We start from the raw sequence: 15,168 nt of genomic DNA on the forward strand, positions 1-15,168 counted from the left end.
ACAAAGTTCCTGCAACGCCACGATGTCGAAGTTGCGGGGATGTAGTTCGTCGTAGATTATCCTGTCACATCCTGCGAAACCTAGTGACTTGCAATTCCATGTTCCAAGTTTCCAATCGTAGTCCTTATTTCGTCGCGTGGGTCTTTGCCGATTGTATCGAGTCGTATTTTCTCCTATGTTATTCGCAATGGGGATTTTTACGGGTGGCTTATTGGGCCTACGCCAACACTCCTGTCTCGCCGGAGGGCCATCGTGCCAGTTCTGTTTAACGTCCCAACCAACACTGGGACGACCACGCTGAAGGGGGTACCACCTTGGATCTAGCTGGGCGTGGTGCAGCGTTTCTTACTCAGCCGCTGGATGCCAGAACAGACGCTGTTTGAGCCGCACCTCCTTGGTGAACAGACACTCGGATCGTACCTCCTCAATCTAGCTGAAGTCAGAAGGACAACAGTGCTCAGGCTGCACTACCAGCTAAGCACACAACTCTTAGCTGGCGGTCTTTGTCATCGCTTGACCCGTGGAAGCATGAGGTAGGAACTTGTGAGGACCAGAGCTATATTGGACGCTCTCCTTATCGACTCACCGTTTTGCAGCCCTTATATTAGATTAGCACTGTCAAATTTTATTGAGAATCGTAGCAGTATTGACAGTCTTATAGCTGAAATAGTGCAAACGGACCTTGAAATTGTTAAGAAGTGCCTAAAAATCATTCTGAAGCGGTTTGAGTTTTGAATTCTTTAAAAATTAGTACTCAACCGATTTCTATGAAAATTTTAGGGGAAATCGGGGCATAATGGACACCCGTGGCGAAATGGACACCCCTGATTTTGCCGAAACCGTTGACTTTTATGTTAAACTTTCAATGCATAAGTGTAAAGGAAAGGAACAAGTTATTGATATTTTTTTCAAATGTACCATTTACATTCCTCCAAAACAACCAAAATATAATTGAAATTGATATATGTTTTCCATAGGGGAGACTGAGGAGACTTGATCCCTGGGGAGACTTGTTCCCCCCATATTTTCTCGGAATTAAAAACATTTTTCTTCTAGCATAATTTTTCCAAAACTACTCCTGGACAAACGACTATGTTTTGGCTACAAGTGATTTCGATTGTACATTGCATTATTTTTTAATGGCTGATGGTTTGTTTTCAGTCCTTCAGAAATCTTTTAAGCGATTCCGAAAAATCTCAATAACTTTGTGAAAATTGAACCAAATTGTGTCAAAACTTCACAGCACATAGTTTAAATAAAATACTTTCAAACTTATTTATCCAAATAAGACTGTTGTTCACATATTTTAATTAACTCAGCTTACACAGCTAATCGCGTTCGGTAATTTTTACCGAAATCTCAACCGCTGAGCGTTCGGTAATGGATTTTCAACAAAATTCTGTAAAAAAATAACAAATTTCGGTAAAATGTTATCGTTTATCTGTCAAACTCTAACGATCTTCGGTAAAAGTTGCTACCTTTACCGGATTTTTCCTGTAAAGCAAACTTAACGGTAGAGATTTCGGTAAAACATTACCGAAGTCGGTGATTTTTTCTAACTGTGTAGTATACACAACAGTGACATGGGGAGACTTGATCCCTCGAGGATTACACACACATTATACATGTGAAAAATAAAATTCTATTCGGAAGCCTCTATTTACTTGGAATTCTAGTCTATTCAACGATAAAATGTGTCAGATAACTAGTACTTTAGTACAAACCAAAAAAAGGGGGATCAAGTCTCCCCATTTTGAAAATACGGCATATCCTTAAAAATTCAAGGAAATCTTACAATTTCAAACACTCCATATTCATCGAAAATACAAGAAAACTCGAAAAGAAAATGAATAGGAAGACTCTGGAATGGTTTTCCCAAATAAATAAATCATTTCCTGAAAGGGGGATCAAGTGTCACCCATTTTTGAAAAATACATCATAAGACATGCCTCCATAAAAACACAGTTTTGAAAACTTTAACAATAATTTAAAGGTTTTCTGCTGTGTATTAACTTGCAATACATGTTTACCTGCCATTTTGTACGGAAATCGGATCTAGTTTTGTGTTTATTCTTAAAGTTTCAGGTAAATTAAGAAAAAGAGATCAAGTCTCCCCAGTCTCCCCTATGATAAAAATCTTATAATTTCGATGCAGCAGAAAATTAGCTTTTACAAATGTTTGAGAGTGTCCACCATAAAAACAAGTGAATTGTTACTTTATCTGCATCATGGTGAAAAAATGTTTTGCTATAAAAATCCAAGATGGTAGCCAAAATCAATATGGCCGACCCAACTTTTTATTATTGTAAATAGTAGCTCTATTCTTCCCTTTTTTCAACAACAATTTGTTTTGATGTGATTTTTGGAGAAACTTTCGAGTTATAACGGTTTAAATGAACCACCATTTGACCATAATCGAGAGGTCTGCAAAAATTGTTGTGGCTCTAATTAACGGGTGGTCCATCAATTTGAGTAACCAAATGCATTTTCCTTACTTTTTTAGCGAGAACTTTCAGAAAATCGCCACCTTAAGCATTTTTGAAGACAAGGTGTAAATGGTGGGCCGGTCTCAGCGAGAGTTATCCTAATTCGAAACCCTACACCTCACAAATTAAAGCTTTTTTTCAGATTTTTCAGCATTTCAATAACCTGTAACAAATAAAATTTGTACGGTAAAAAATCTGAAAAATATAAATTGTTAGCGATTATATACACATAACACATAACAAATCACTGAATACCCACTTGAAAAAACATTTTGTCGATAGAAAAATCTTCAAAATTTAGGAAACGGCCTGTTTTAAATATCTTCAAAGATTATACAATTCCGTTCTCTAGTAACACTACCTCGTCAATAAGTTCAAAATATGTTTAAACTTTGGGATGAAAGCCCATATTATTTTTAGACAATCATTAAATCACAACTACCATGGGGCCATGCACAAATTACGTCACGCTTTTAGGGGGAGGGGGGGGGTTTTGCATAACGTGACGACCCATACAAAAAAATTTGAGATCTTATACAAAAAGTGTGACATAGGGGGGAGGGGGGGTTGAAAAAGGTCAATTTTTGCGTGACATAATTTGTGTATCACCCCCATTCCTCTTGTACCGACCGGAAATCAAAAGCCTTTACAACTGTGTTTATCTCCGTGTTTTTTTTTCCAAGGAGTCCTATCTCAGAAAGCCGGTGATCTAAAAAATAAATCACTTGGCAGCATTTATTTTATTTTACTTAGTTTTTTCCTTGAAAATCAGCTTATTTGGGACGCGACTGAACACTAATTGACAATCTCTGAGCTAAGGAAAAGAAGCTCAATCGTGCAACGGGAGCTACAGGAAAAGGACATCTAAATTGCAATTACTTACAAATGTAGGATGGGAAAACAGTCAATGGATACCGAAGAGATGCTACCATGACGTTCACACCGGATACAGGTTTATGCTGCGTATTGCCAAATGTGTATCCTTACGATATTTTTAGCATCGTAATGGATACATTCCCAAAAACGTATTTTTAAATGGCGATTTATTTTTGAACAATGAGTTGTTTGGATATCTCATTTGTTAATTTACATAGAAAAAAAGCCAATCGTTCAAGTCAGTACCTCTTGATATAACTTGAAATGAGAAAAAGCATACACACGTTTGTAAAATATGATTGTGGTTTTTTTATCAGTTGGATGGTAAATGATTAGTCTTTTTTATTCATTCGAGTATTGTTAGAATGGTGAGCTGATATATCCATATACGTTAGTAGTCCTCGATAAATAATTAATCAAATTTTCAGGCAAACTATATCAAGATTTCGAAAGAAACATCGAGATTTTGATTTTTTTGTTCTCAAATTCAATATTGTTTCATAAAAAAAGATGATACTTGTTTTGGTTTTTGGCTACCGTAATCTGGAGGGAAGTTGATCCCCTTTCATTTATTATTTTGAATAAAATCAGATACAATGTATATTAGACCTGTTCACTTTAATTTTTTTTTCGATTCTCCGTGACACATAAAATTATCAATCCACATGCAAAAACAAGTCTTCAATCAAAAAAGGAGCCAAATTGATAAAGATTCAAAGGTGTATCAAATCGATTTTGTGTTTTTTTACCGTTTTCACAGAAATCTACTCTGAAATCCACAAAATTGCTCCGATGCCGGAGATGCCGATGCCGAAGATGCCGGAAATACCATTAGGATATGATTAGAACAATACTTACATTAGAGTGGGTCAACGTTGTATGGAGAAACTTTAAGTTTGATAGGAACAAAGCTTTATCAATCTGTATTTGCGTACTTTTTTGCATTTTACTCATTCTTTGCATTCTTTGGTCTATGGTATTAGACTAATGACTAATAATGACTAACTAATGACGTTAAAATACAGCCTAGGATATGCCGAAAAACTTTGCCGAAGACCGCAAAGTGATCCGACGCTTGTGAAAAAAGTTTTTCGCCTGGTAACTTAGGCCAAAAATTGAGATTTTATTATTGATGTTATTCCTTTACATGTTAAATGTTAAGGTGCCATGATGCATCACCAAGCTCTCATACGAATCATTGACTTTTCGCTTTGTAATGATTGTTTGCCTCGCGTTTTTGAAGTGATAAAAAACTGTCAATCTTGCAGTCAGCAGAAAAAGTATCATCGTAATCACTACGAGTGAGCAAATAGGATGATACTTTTTCATACGACTATTCGCTTAGTGGCCGAGAATTATCATTTTGAAATTTCGAGCCACATATCCAACATGGCTGCCGATGCTGATGATGCCGTAAAAAGTCTTAAGCACCACCGGGCAATCTGTACGTTATAACTTTTTTCACAAGTGTCGGATCACTTTGCGGTCTTCAGCAAAGTTTTTCAGCATATCCTAGGCTATACTTCAACGTAGGTAATTAGTTAGATCGTTTTAGACGAAAAATTTTAATTAATGAGAAAAATGCAAAAAAGCACGTTTTCCCATACTAAATTCCATACAAATTTCAATCGCAGTGCGGAATACGGGGAAGCAACCAATCGCTCCCAAATTTTGCACAGTTGTTTTGGACGCTAATAGGAATCGAAAAAGCTTTGTTCCAAAAAATCTACTTTGTTGACCCAGTCTACTCTACAGTCTACAACTTTGCCAAAGACACTACGGTAAATTGCGTATTTCGAAATTATTCAACAATTTCAGTTGAAAAATCACGAAAAAACGCGATATTTTTACGATTTTACATATTAAACTCATGTAAGTTTACATTATTTCGCGTGACTAACTTAAGGACAGACTTGTTAGAATCCCAAAATGGCCGCCACAATGGCCGACTTTGGCACCTACTCACGATTTTGAGGGCACAAATCTCTTCGTAAACAAAATCAGCGCACCTGATCTTTTTATTTTAAGCTTATTACGAGTGAGCAAGAACAGAATAATGAAATGCACTGTTGTGTGAAACTTGCTTCTTGAGATTTCTGTATCAACATGTCTAAAGGGTCTAACTCGTTTTGTAAACAAACATTGTTTCTGTCGCTGTAGGGTCTATCTCGATCCACCCACGCATCTGGGGGCCGTTATCAGAAAGATCAATCTTCGCTCTTTCTGATAACGGCCCCCAGATGCGTGGGTGGATCGAGATGAGCCCTACAGCGACAGAAACAATGTTTGTTTACAAAACGAGTTAGACCCTTTAGACATGTTGATGCAGATTTGTGCATTTGAAGTTGTGATGCACTGTTGAAGCGGGATTTCAAGACGTTTGTCCTTAATTAGCGATTACTCTTTTATGTAACGAATATTTCGTCCATACATCGTTTGTGTGTAGGAATTCATTTTCATTGACTATTTCAGGCCAAACATTTCAATAGGTCCTATCTGCATTTGAGAGGCTCTCTTTGTTCACTTTCTCTTTCAATTGTTGCAATGTAATGATACACTTTCAACTATTTTTGCAGTATAAATCATTGATAATCGTTCGATGCAAGGAGACAATCATAATACAAATAAACAGCTGAGATATTAACGAAAGAGAGGGAAACCAAAGAGAGCCTCTCTTCTGCAGATAGGACCTTTAGACATGTTTGGCCTGATTTATCAAAAGTATGTAACGGTTGCGACATTGTCGCAGGTTGCGACATTGTCTTTATTGTTGCATGATGGTTGAATTTTGATTCACTGCTTGTTGACAAGAAATCGTGTCGACGAGATCAGCTGAGCGAAATATTGAGGATCTGTTTGATAACGATCAATTTAGCTAAAACAATTCAATACGATGATGGAACTACTTGTGGATGCAAAATTTTTCATACAACTGTGGAGCTTACTTGTATCTTATGTACCCACAAATCAACACAACTAGACGATGAAGGGAAACTTCATTCTTACTATGCACTCTACGGGTTCGAAACAAGGCTATGATGCCAATGCCAATGAATGCAATTAGATGCAGTGCGTAGTTTCATTAACTTATAGCTGGATCGAGACGCAAAAAAAAAACTATTCCAGGGCTCGAACCTTTAATCTTCGAATCGACAGTCTCATGCTCAACCATCTGCAACAATTTGAAACTGATGCAGATGAGACAAAGAAGTGTAATGACGTTTTAATCATGGGTAACTTTGTTTTATTTTATGCTGGCAACTCTGTGCAATAGGCTCCTAACGTCCTATCGGGATTCTTGTTTTAAACCACAATATATGGTTAAAGAGTACATATTTACTCATTTTTTGACGTTTTTATTAACCATAGTTGAAAATATATAATTTTTATTTTTTTAGCCTTTTGTCTCGTCCCTAGCTTATAACACATACTTTGAGTGATTTTTTTTTCACCGTGTATGTATGTCATCATTTTTGAAATCCCAGTGCGAAAAATGTCGAGCTCAGTCACACAAGGTTGACCTCAAATGTCAAAGTAGAACTATTTACCATTTTGCTTATTTTGAATTTTCTCATTATTCCTTTGTTTTTTTAAGTTCGAGTAAAGCACAATTCCGATTAGAATACCATGCTTGATCGTATTATTCAATATAAGCGAGATTTCGTCTTTAATTTTATTTGAAAAGGATCGGGCTATTCTGCACGAAGTTATAAAGATTCTAGAAAAAGACATACATAATTATCCGATAGCTAAGTTCGAGCTGTTATGTCTTCGGATTGTCAATGAACCGAATGCAATGAAATGTTGACCATTTATGAATTGTATAATGAGATATGAAAAACTTTTGACTTAACTTAAAATTATTAACACGGAAGAAAATTATAACGATTAGATAATTTTTCTAATAAAATACCAAATTATTCAAAATTTCAACATTGTTTCAAAATTAAAGATGGTAATTATAGTTCATATAAATTCCCTCTAATTGACTTGATTATAAATATGCTTTGAAGGAAAGTAACAACTTAGCTGGCAATAAATTGAAAAAGTAATGGAATGCATATTAAAAATATACCAATTTACTAAAAAATCATAAAATAAATGAAATCGCTATAATTTTTCTCTTGTTGATAATTTCAAGTTAAATCAAACGTTTTTCAGAGCTCATTCATTATATAAGTAATAAATGGTCAAAATTTCATTGCTTTTGGTTCATTAAATCCGAAGATATAACAGCTCAAAGTTGGCTATCGGATAATTATACCTCTTTCTAGAATCTTTATAACTTCGTGCCCGATCTTTTTCAAAGTTTGACCCCTGATATACAGCTGGTTGATTAACTTACAATGAAAATTTGAGAATGTTCGATGCACTTTTCGAAAAGTTACAGCTAGCCGAACAACATCTTTTTGTTTATCCCCTGTACGTGCACAAACGTACTGTATATCCCTTTCGTTATGAACCAGCACAATTGTGCTGTTGAGCAATAACAAGTTTGCATATTTTTTTTATCTATTTAGTCTTTGTTTTGAGTGATGTAAACTATTTTAATGATTTATACTTGAATGTATGCAAATAAGCTTTTCTTTACGTTGCATGTGAAAATTACCACAAAAACTGTAAAACATGAAAAAGTTTTATCTACGCAAATTTTTTGTTTTCGCTTTATTCAGGTAGGCAAAGCTAGGAATCAAAAGATAAAGAGTAGTTCTTTCAAATGGAAAAGAAAAAGTATTGTTAGATAATCAAAAAGTTCTGGAGAGCCAAATTTGAGCAATTTCTATGGAAATGTCACTTTTTGTGCTCCGTCCTGAAAGAGATAGGTATTAGCGTGGGACACGAAAAGACATTTTACTCCTGTGCACTTTTTGAGTTCCATTTTGGCATATCATCTGTGCAAAATTTCAGCTCGATCGGAGAAACTATATTTTAGCGCCAGCCGTTTAAAGTTTTCATTCGATTTACTATGGGGAAAATCACTTTTTCAAAGAAAAATCGCCACAGCTTGCCCCTTAACTCCTAAAAATATATCGATGAATGATTTCTGTTGGAAATTTTGCGAGGAACAAACCCTCTGAAGACTGCAAAGCGATCTAAGGCACGTGGAAAAAGTTATTGACTGAAAACCGAATGGCATGCCAACGCTGTTAAACATGTAAGGAATAACAATAAATAATAAAATCTCGTCATTTTATCGATCGGGTAAGGCTTAACCTTCCGTAACTCGCGCGGTTGACTACCTACGTCAGCACCACGCTAATGCTGAGTGCAAAAAGCGAGATTTTTTGAACGTGTTGTACAAAATACAACAGCGCGATCGTTCGAGGGTTAATAACTTTTTCCACGAATGTCGTATCGCTTTGCGGTCTTCGGAGGTCTGATTCCTCGTGAAGTTATCTATAGAAAACATTCAACGATTTATTTTTAGGGATCAATGGGTGACCTCAAGCGATTTTTCTTTGAAGAAGTAATTTTTCCCCATAGTAAATCGTATGAAAAACTAAGAATGGCGGGCGCTAAAATATACTTTCTTCGATCGATCTGAAATTTTGCACAGTTGATATGGGACTAAAATGGAACTCAAAAAGTATACAGGAGTTGGAGTTTTTCCATTTTTTATATTTTCCCATATATACCGTGTACCAGGCTAATAGGTATAGAAGGTGCGATGCGACGGCGATCAGACGTCAAACTCGTTTTGACATCGATTTGGTTCTGCTTATTGTTTTAATCTAATAAAGTTAAATTCATCCGAAATAATTCCTTGAAAATCAACGAAGACCTCAACAATTGGAATGTCGCAATTTTTTATGCGTCATACTGTAGAAAAATAACAATTGGGTTTTTAAATTTAGAAAAATGCAATGATTTTATATTTTTAAACGAAAGAGCACCTTTTTCTAAGCCTCTATGATTTTTTTCAGATTTTTAGAACTTTGTTTTGATACCTAAAATCAATTTCAAACAGTTTTTTTCAAATCACCTTTTGACAGCTGGGCAACTGCTTGACAGCTCCGCCCAGTACAAAATCCGACGAGGGGTGATTCGACAAATCGCTCCCATACAAACTTCAAATTGATTTTTAAATAGGTTCCCGGGCTCCAAAATTCATGAAAATTTGGATTTCAGCTCAATTTGGCGTGCAGATTCAGAATATGGAATTATCTCAACATCATTTAAAAAGCCAATTTAGCAAATTAGCTCCCGTATGTCTATTTTGGGGTGCCATCTACTTGGGTCAATCCAATATGAAATACACGCCTGTTTCCTGTTCATCTATTGAAAAATAATTTCACTAACAATGGCCATAACCGGCGCCCGTACCCTAAATACTTTTTTATTTGCTTGTCAACTGATCTTCAACTCAACCTAGAGCCAAAAAACATTATTAACATTACCCCCGCCCCAAGTACTCTTCGAAAGAAACAGTATCGGACAATAAAAATGCACCAAACCCGGTTTTCCATACAAACTAGTCAACTTTAGATTGCCATATAGGCTCAGTGTACCAGTTATGGCTATAGTACCTCAAATTCGCCATAGTCGATTTTCACCCTTTAATGATGCAAATCAACAAGAAAAATATGTGAACAACAGGTCACGTTCACAAAAGATGATTGCAATCATTCAATCTTCACAATTGGCTCAAATTATGATAGAAATAAATCATTTTCCTTTATTTTTAGGCTTCCTTGCACTCTATTTCGCCATAGTGTACCAGTTATGGTCAATCCCATAAGGAATGCATGTAAATAGTGCGAAGTGGAACCCAAATTAACAAATGTGTCCATAACTGGTACAGGGTTCCTATCATTGGCACAAGCCGTAATAAATACTAAAAGTAGTTTTGGGCCCGTTTCTATATTTTTCCTAAAAAGAATGAAATCTAATCAATCATTTGACATATCGATGACATTCGACAGTCTTCTACTTATTTTTGTAGAAATAGTTCTTCTTAGGTAGTACGATAACTGGTACAGGCACCCTAGTTATTTCTCAACCGATCGTTTTATTTTTTTCTGTGACGAACTACAAAACATTTCAATTTTTAAAAACTATTGAATAAAATCGATGATAATTTTTTATGTAGTTACCGTGACTTTTGACCCAAACCGTGCACGACAGCGAGCAGCTGCCAACGTGATACATTAGGAAGGTTAAAACTTTTACAAAACGTTGTTAACCCTAAAGAGATACCTGGGGTCCATTGGACCCCAGGCGCCTTTCAGAGCTCGTCTTTGATGGAACATACTCAGCGAGGTGACGAAACTGATGCCATGAAGGTATCGCTTTTAGGGTTAATATGAACTCCTGGTCAAATATGAATATTCAATTCAAATCATAAACCTGTTTTTAGATTTTTTTTTAAATATCTATAGTAATAAAATATGTCTTTTTCGTAGAAATTTCAAAACTACGTGAATTGGCAATTGGCGCTTTTTGATCGTCAGAATGTACATTAATATAACTTACATAAAACAGTAGAAGGTTCTTAGAAGTTGATATTTGATAAACTCATAAAAGAAAACCGAAATTACGCTAGAATGCGGCATTTCCATTCCTAAGGTATTATTACGTGACGAACATGTATTCCAACTTACCTATTTTATTTCGACGACGTGGTTTTCTTTTGATTTGTTCTCCTTTGTTATTAGTTGTTTTGACATGAGACTTCCATCTTACAGGAAGAGTTGGTGATGTGGCTGAAAATATGTGTAAATATGGTAACATATAATGTGTCTTTTGATGAAAAGGGTATTTATTTTTAAATAATAATGAAACCCTTTTCGGTTTATTTTTTTCATAATTTAGCGAAAGGATGTAATTGCATATGCAAAAATAATGCATAAAACGACGTGTAACCACCAGTTTTTGTAAATAAATAGTGCAAAACATTAGTAATACAGTTAACTTTATTGATTTTATTTTTTTGTTATTAGATTTGTCCACTGAATCAAATTTCAACCATCGTGCACCAATAATAACAATGTCGCAACCTGCAGTTATTGCGATAATCCACCCAATGCGACATAGGTTTGTCTCAACTATAACAGAATAGGACAAATTTATTGGATGCTTTCGACTGTGAATGCTAATTTGTTTCGTAGGTTTTCGGCTCTTTCAGTCTTCAAAGCAGCTTAAACGACTACTTTTTCTACATTTCGACGTTTCGACGTATATTTCGTCTTCTTCATGAATTTCTATATTGTGTGTAAACAATTTTGGAAGATTATAATTAATTTAGGCTAGTTTTTAAATTTTGGTGACTAGTGTAGTGCAACTTACAGAGGCTTCGTTTTGTTGTTAGTGTACGTGTCGACACAAACACAAAATGTACAATCGCAATAGACAGACAAGAAAACAGATAGAACAGACTACACAAACACTAACACCATAGACTCCAAAGTATCAGTTGAAACGAGAAAAAGCGATCGTGCGCGGGCGGTAAAACGCAGGGCTTTTATAACAAGCATACGTGCGGGCGTAAGCTATAAAAAAAAAGCATCGCCAGAATATACCGAAGAACAGTGAATGCCGCACATAGTGATACACATGGGGTGAGCAAATTGCAATATTGTAACAATCACCAAACTAATTTTCTAAAACACTAGCCATAGCGGGATGCCATTCTCAAATCGCCGACAGTCACAAGTCAAACAAGACACGTACACTAACAACAAAACGAAGCCTCTGGAAGTTGCACTACACTAGTCACCAACATTTAAAAACTAGCCTACATTAATTATAATCTTCCAAAATTGTTTACACACAATATAGAAATTCATGAAGAAGACGAAATATACGTCGAAACGTCGAAATGTAGAAGCAATAGTCGTTAAAGCTGCTTTGAAGACTGAAAGAGCCGAAAACCTACGAAACAGAATAGGACAAAGTTTGTAAACCACGTGTTTAGAGATTGTTAAGCAATACAGTGTGATTTTCGAGGAGTAATTTCGAGTCGCTAAACATTGCATCTCTGTTGAAGAGCCACCCACCATTAAACAGTATTGATGTTGGGATTATGATATAATTGATTATTCACGAGTTGAACAGTACGCAACAAATTTCGTTTCTGTTTAGTCACCAATAAAAATGTTTGAGATCATGCCATTATCTTTGCAAGTTGGGACATAGGATTAGGGTGGGGCTAATTTCAATAAATCTCTCTGATATATGATTTCCAAAGTGGAAATTGATCTACTAGTCGAAACAAGTGAGCTGTATAAAAATGAGCGATTTCGGTTGATATTTAGGGGTGGCGCAAAGGGTTCAAGTGAAATTTTTGCTAGAACAAACTTTCAAAAAACATTTCAAATTTAATTTTCAAATTTATTCTTTCTAGACTAAATCGGTGATTCTAGAACCTAATTGGGCCAAATTTGTGCTCAAAATTGCGATATCTCCACTGGTTTCCGAGATATTTGGAAAAAATGTCATATTTTGGTATTCAACCCAAAAAATACTAAAATACGACATTTTTTCAAATATCTCAGAAATCAGTCGGGATATTACAATTTTGAGCACAAATTGGGCCTAATTGGGTTCTAGAATCACCGATTTAGTCTGGAAAAAAAATAGCTTGAAAATTAAATTTGAAATGTTTTTTGAAAGTTTGTTCTAGCAAAAATTTCACTTGAACCCTTTGCGCCACCAGTACAGCTCACTTATTTTGACTAGCAGATCACTTTCCACTTGGGAAATCATATATCGGAAAGATTTTTTGAAATTAGCCCCACTCTAACATAGGATGAACTCCGCGTCTTCTTTGTCGTTTGTGTCGTTTGAGACGCAACTTTTATCCAAAATTTTTCACTCCATAGAACTGTCTAATCTCAAATGGCAAAATTAAGCACAAACAAAACATGATATATTTTTGGGCTGAAATCTGCGAAAAAGTTGATTGAAATAAGTGGATTCTCAGCTGCCTTTTGCATCTACATGCTCAAACAAAAATAACAAAAACGTTTATTTGAGGACACCGACTTTCTTTTCTGGTGGCATTCACTTTCCATAAATGGCATGTAGGGAATGTGTGCCATCAGTAGGGGTGGTGGGAGTGAAGTGAACAGGTGGAGTAAAATGGACTGGGTACAGTTTCATGACTTTTGTTGTTTTTCAAAATGTTTTAACGATTGAAGCTTATGCCTAAGCATGAATCATTATACTTTTGCTGATCTTGAACATTAAGATCAAATAAGCCTCTTCAAGATGACAAAAACTTTAAAAATCACGTGAAAAATCGGAAATGATGTAAAATCTTCTTATAATTGAGGAATTCCACGGAGTCATGTCAGTCGATCCTGAGCGACCATTTCAAAAATATCTGAAACTTTGCACAGTTTTTCAATTTCATCTAAATCGCCATTTTTCGATATCAAACCTTCATATTCACTCACGACTAACTTTTCAAAAGGGTGTATGCGAAAATAGTTCAAAAATATTCTAAAAGCTGTACAGCAAAAACGGATTGTTCGATTGTTATGAATTTTTCAGCAAAGTTAGATAACTAAATGATGATTCCTTAGAAAATATACACTGTAAAAAAATTCTTTTTTTACTTTAAAAAAATATGATCTTTGTCACAAAAACTCAAATATCTCAAAACCCTATTTTTTTACCAACGTCAATTTTTTAGGGAAAATGGCCCATTATATCAGCTATCTACCATAAAATTTTGGTGATGGTAAACTGATAAACATAAAAGTTATGACATTTCAAACATTTCACAATTTTTACATTTAGTAACAAAAAAATATTTTTTTCTGTGTAAATTATTTCGAGAATTATATAGCGCATTTAGTTCACCACTGGACTATCGCACTAGTTTTCACGAGTGCGAAAACGCTAATAAAAGTGCGTGATTGCATCAAATCAACTCGGTGTCTTCAGAGCACTTGTTCTCTATAGATTGAAGAAATAGTGCGCCGAAGACATCAACCTGATTTGATGCAATCGCGCACTTTTATTTACGTTTTCGCACTTATAATGTCGCAGTTCGCAGTCCAGTAGTGAACTAAATGCGGTATACCACCTGAATTAAACAAGTTGGTTTCATGATATTTTTGTTTGATAATTCATAATTACGATAGTATCTATTTGAAACTTAGACGCGATTCAGTGTTGTGATCAAAAATATTGAGAGTGTCATACTTTTTATTGTACGTGACTGGTGAAAAAATCCCTTGATAGTGTTGAAAAGCTATTGATCATAAGAAAAATGGAATTAAACTTATTTTTAAGACGAAAGCTGCATAATAAAACTTTTATATATACGCGTACACGTCAAGTTGACCTGCAAAAAAAATACCTCTTAGAGAACAGACTTTATGATCGGAAGAATGCGAGTAACTTCAACAACAACAAATGCATGAGAGGTACATACCACAGACAAACAGACGAAATGCCTAGAACAATTTTCGTGAAAATCCATCGCCCAGTTCACACTACCACCACCTGGTGGAAATGTTTCACGAAACACTGCGTTGTGCAATATCGTCATCAGAAGGCGCTAGTGTGAAACTTCAAACGCAAAGAAAAACGTTATGAAAGCCACAACCAAGATTCAAAATGATCGTTAAAGGCGTGGTCAATGAAAATTTCGTCAGTGTTACGTTTGTTTGTCTGTATACATACCATGACAATGCTCACGAAAAAGCAAAAAAATACTACCGCTATGGATATTAAAAATTTTATAGTAAATTTTTTCTTCAGCCAAGCAAACAACACCAAACTAGTCAGTTAAAACTAATAAGTGATTTTGTTTATTATAACCTAACGAACAACATGAACAGTCGCTCTCTCAAAG

At 35.3% G+C, this 15,168-nt stretch overlaps 1 protein-coding gene across 1 annotated transcript in view; it reads right to left on the reverse strand.

The window, feature by feature from the left end:
- LOC109621260 (probable 3',5'-cyclic phosphodiesterase pde-5) overlaps positions 1-15,168 on the reverse strand; it is an 85,577-nt gene that overhangs the window by 47,006 nt on the left and 23,403 nt on the right. The window contains exon 2 of the mRNA XM_062851664.1: positions 10,964-11,065. Within this exon, the coding sequence (XP_062707648.1) occupies positions 10,964-11,065 (102 nt within the window). The remainder of the gene's footprint in view (positions 1-10,963; positions 11,066-15,168) is intronic.

Source organism: Aedes albopictus, chromosome 2 (assembly GCF_035046485.1).
Source record: "Aedes albopictus strain Foshan chromosome 2, AalbF5, whole genome shotgun sequence".
Taxonomy (NCBI): Eukaryota; Metazoa; Arthropoda; class Insecta; order Diptera; family Culicidae; genus Aedes; species Aedes albopictus.